Below are 3,542 nucleotides of genomic sequence, written 5' to 3'. Positions count from 1 at the left end.
TTCTAGCCAGGACCTACTCAGGCTCGTGGGTGTGTACAGGTTTCTTTCTTCCTTGCCCCCCTTCTTCCTGTCCTTTCACCATAAGGGTAAACAAATTCACACAATTCAGATACTGAAAAGCAGACTTTAATAAACAGCAGAAGGTATCTGTTGTCACATTATATTATGATTTGTGCTCTGGAATTTTATCAGGAGCACAGGTCAAGGTAAACAATTGGAAGACTATTCGCACTTATTCCATCTGTTCACAGAACAGTGCTCTTTGATTGCCCTGTGGACACTTGAGTTCAACAGACTCATTCTGTCTCTTTTGTCCCCTCCTGCTCAGCTCATCTTCCCTATCTCAGGGTTCAGTGGTGGCAAGTCAATGCCCACAGTCAAGCCTGAAACTGGCATCAGCCCACAGTCCTCACTCTCCCTCACCCATATCTGTAATCCCAGAGATTGTATATATAATATATTTTGTCATGTATTAAATCTCTATTTCCCAAATATCATTGCACATATATAATATATATGTCAACATCCTCCACATATTTCTCAGCCCCACCCTGTCTGCTTCATTGTCTGCCTGGTTCAGCCTCATCAAGTGTCTGGAAACTGCTATGTCTTCCTCAATTCCCAGCCCTTGGCTCAGGCCCTATCCTTTGTCCTCTTTTATAGAGCAAGAAGATCTCCCATTTCTTAAAATAGATTTCTTAATTACTTTCTTTTTCCTTTCTGTCTCTCTCTCCCTCCCTTTCTTCATTCTCCCCACTACCCCCCACCACCAGGGACCCTCTATCTTTGAGCTACATTCCCAGTTCTTCTTTCATATTTTACTTTGAGACAGCATGTTATTAAGTTGCCTGGGCTATCTTCGAACATATCATCTTCCTTCCTTCTTGTAATATTATTGCAAGAAATAATGTTTTTTAAGTCTAAAGTCATATTCATTTCAGAAATATTGGATGATATTGAAAAGAATAAGGTAACAATACTTATCTGTAATCCTATCACCTAGAGGAATTATCTCTTACTATTTTTTCATAGTTTTCCAGAATTTTCTACATACTTTTTTTTTTGCATCGGTTTATGAAAGATACTTTTAAAAAATAAAATCAGGAATGTATTAAATATGATGTCTTGTGATCTGCTTTTTTTTTCTATTGTATTGTGAACATTTCATCATCAAATTCTTCACAAAATAGGTTTCCTAGCGACTATATCACATTTCATCACTGAACCTTCACCAGAATTTATTTAAACACACTTCTGTGGTTGGGCATGAAGAATAGGATACATATATCCAATCCTGGAAGGAGACAGTCCACTTCAGTCCAGGTCCCAGGGGTAGGTGATTGATGAAGAGCAAGTTCCCTTAGAGCCAGGTGATGTTTCTAGGTAGGAGTACTGAAAACGGGGGCTGCTGCTGATGCTACTAAAGTGGGAAGTTCACAGTTCCAGCTGGGGAAGCTCTGGGTGGTTAGTGTCCCAGGGTCAGACATGTTTGGGGATGTTGGACTTGAGGCATCATTGCTGCATCTACTGTGCCTTCCCAGAGGGGCTAGGCCTTGCCTGTCATCCAACTCCATCTCAGCTCTGCTTATCCTTGAGGACTCAGGCTCTGCCAATATAATGGCTACACCTGTGCTCATTTATATATTTAGAAAACTTGTGAGGGGCCTGGGGTCAGGCAAGACTGGACTCTGGGACAAGGTGGTATCAGACACTCGCTGGTTTTGGAGTAATTACGGGAAACCAAGAGCACAGGAGAGTCACAGTGAAAGGAACAGAGCGGGGTGGCTTCCTGGTTAAGGTGGCATGAGGCTGAGCCTGAAGGGCCAGGCAGTCCATTTATATGTGTAGTGTGTGCTGGGGGAGGCTGCCTTATGGGGAGAACCCAAAAAGAGCTCCGAGTTGGGGAGAGCAAGGAAGGGCGAGGCTCACATTTGCCTGGTGTATGGCTGTGAGGTGGGAGACTGTGGGGTGCAAGGCTAGGGAGCTACATCAGGTGGGGTCAGCTGTGAGGGCCTTGAAGAGCACCCCCAGTGTCCTGAAGGCCTATCCCAGGTGTCCATCAGAAGAGTGATATGATCCCATTTGCTCTCTGGATGCCCATATGAGGACAGATTATAGGAGGAATAAGACAAAAGTCTTAAGACAGACAGTAGGTTGTAAAGGCTGAGTGAAAGCCTGGGACCATAGCAAGGCGAGGAGCAAAGGGTGATTTGTGAGCTATTCTGTGGCAGGATTAGTGGGACTTGGTACTTCCATCCTAGGATGAAGGTACATGTAACCCTGTGCCCTGCCCCACATTGCCATTGGTATACAGTAACCTCACCATGACACCGAGCCCCTCGGCCACACAGAGCCCTTCCCTTTCTCACCTACAGGCCTTTCTCCTGCCCCACACTGTCCTGACAGCCTCCTTCACCTCCTTGTTCCGTAGGCTGTAGATGACGGGGTTCAGCATGGGTGTGACCACGGCGTAGAGGACTGTGAAGACCTCATCAGAGATGCGGGCCTCCTTGCTCTTGGGTTTCATGTACATGAAGATGACAGTGCCATAGAAAAGCAACACCACAGTCAGGTGTGCTGAGCAGGTGGAGAAGGCTTTGCGGCGGCCAGCAGCTGAGGGTACCCTCAAGATGGTGGCCAGGATTAGCATGTAGGACAGGCAGATAAAGGTGAGGGGCACAGGCAGCAGCAGGATGGCACCCACTAGCAGGAAGGCCTCGCTGACTGATGTGTCACCACAGGCCAACTTCAGCACTGCCAGGATCTCACAGGTGAAGTGACTCACTATGTGGTGGCCACAGAATGGCAGCCTCATGGCGATGACTGTTTCAGTCACTGACTTGAGGAGGCAGAGCACCCAGGCAGCTCCCGCCAGCAGCAAGCAGAGCCGGGGGCTCATGAGCACGGGGTACCTGAGTGGTCGGCAAATGGCCAGACAGCGGTCATAGGCCATGATGGCAAGCAGCAGGCACTCTGTGGAGCCCGTGGACAGGCTCAGACACATCTGGATGGCACAGCCAATAAAGGAGATGGTCTTCTGAGATGACAGGAGGTGAACCAGCATCAGAGGCACAAAGGTGGATGTGTAGCAGATGTCCAGGATGGAGAGGTTGTCCAGGAAGAAGTACATGGGTGTGTGCAGGCGGGCGTCGAGGATGCTCACTGCCACAATGGCTGTGTTCCCCAGCAGGGTCACCAGGTACATGGCTAAGCAGAGTGGGAAGAGCAGATGCTCCAGTACTGGGTAGCCAGAAAATCCCTTCAGGAAGAACTGAGAGACCATGGTCCTGTTGACAGACTCCATGTGGGTAGGGCACACAGCTGGGATGGAAGGAGAGAGGGTACATGTGATGGGAGCTCATGGAGCCTGTTGTGGGATGGGGTGGATTGCTAGGGTCTTCTGCTCTCAGATACAATCTCTGTGACTTTAGGGCAATCCCCCCACCCTCTGTAGACCTCAGTTTACCTATATGAAAAATGAGGATTCAGAACAGTGATTCCCTAAGAGAGTGTTAATGGAAGTGGGGGTGGGCAATCTTAAA

General features: G+C 48.0%; 1 protein-coding gene across 1 annotated transcript; it reads right to left on the bottom strand.

Annotated features, from left to right (window-relative positions):
• Nucleotides 1-2,365: 2,365 nt before the first annotated feature.
• On the bottom strand, nt 2,366-3,304 carry LOC308642590 (olfactory receptor 13J1-like; the record flags this gene model as incomplete). The annotated part of the gene is made up of 1 exon (XM_081281712.1): nt 2,366-3,304. One exon carries the CDS (start codon nt 3,302-3,304, stop codon nt 2,366-2,368), a length of 939 nt encoding a protein of 312 aa, XP_081137838.1.
• Between the last annotated feature and the right edge of the window lie 238 nt (nt 3,305-3,542).

Source organism: Spermophilus citellus (genome assembly GCF_964194105.1).
Source record: "Spermophilus citellus genome assembly, chromosome: 2".
Taxonomy (NCBI): Eukaryota; Metazoa; Chordata; class Mammalia; order Rodentia; family Sciuridae; genus Spermophilus; species Spermophilus citellus.
Note: the sequence above shows the minus strand (reverse complement) of the source record. Positions and strands in the feature narration are given on the sequence as shown.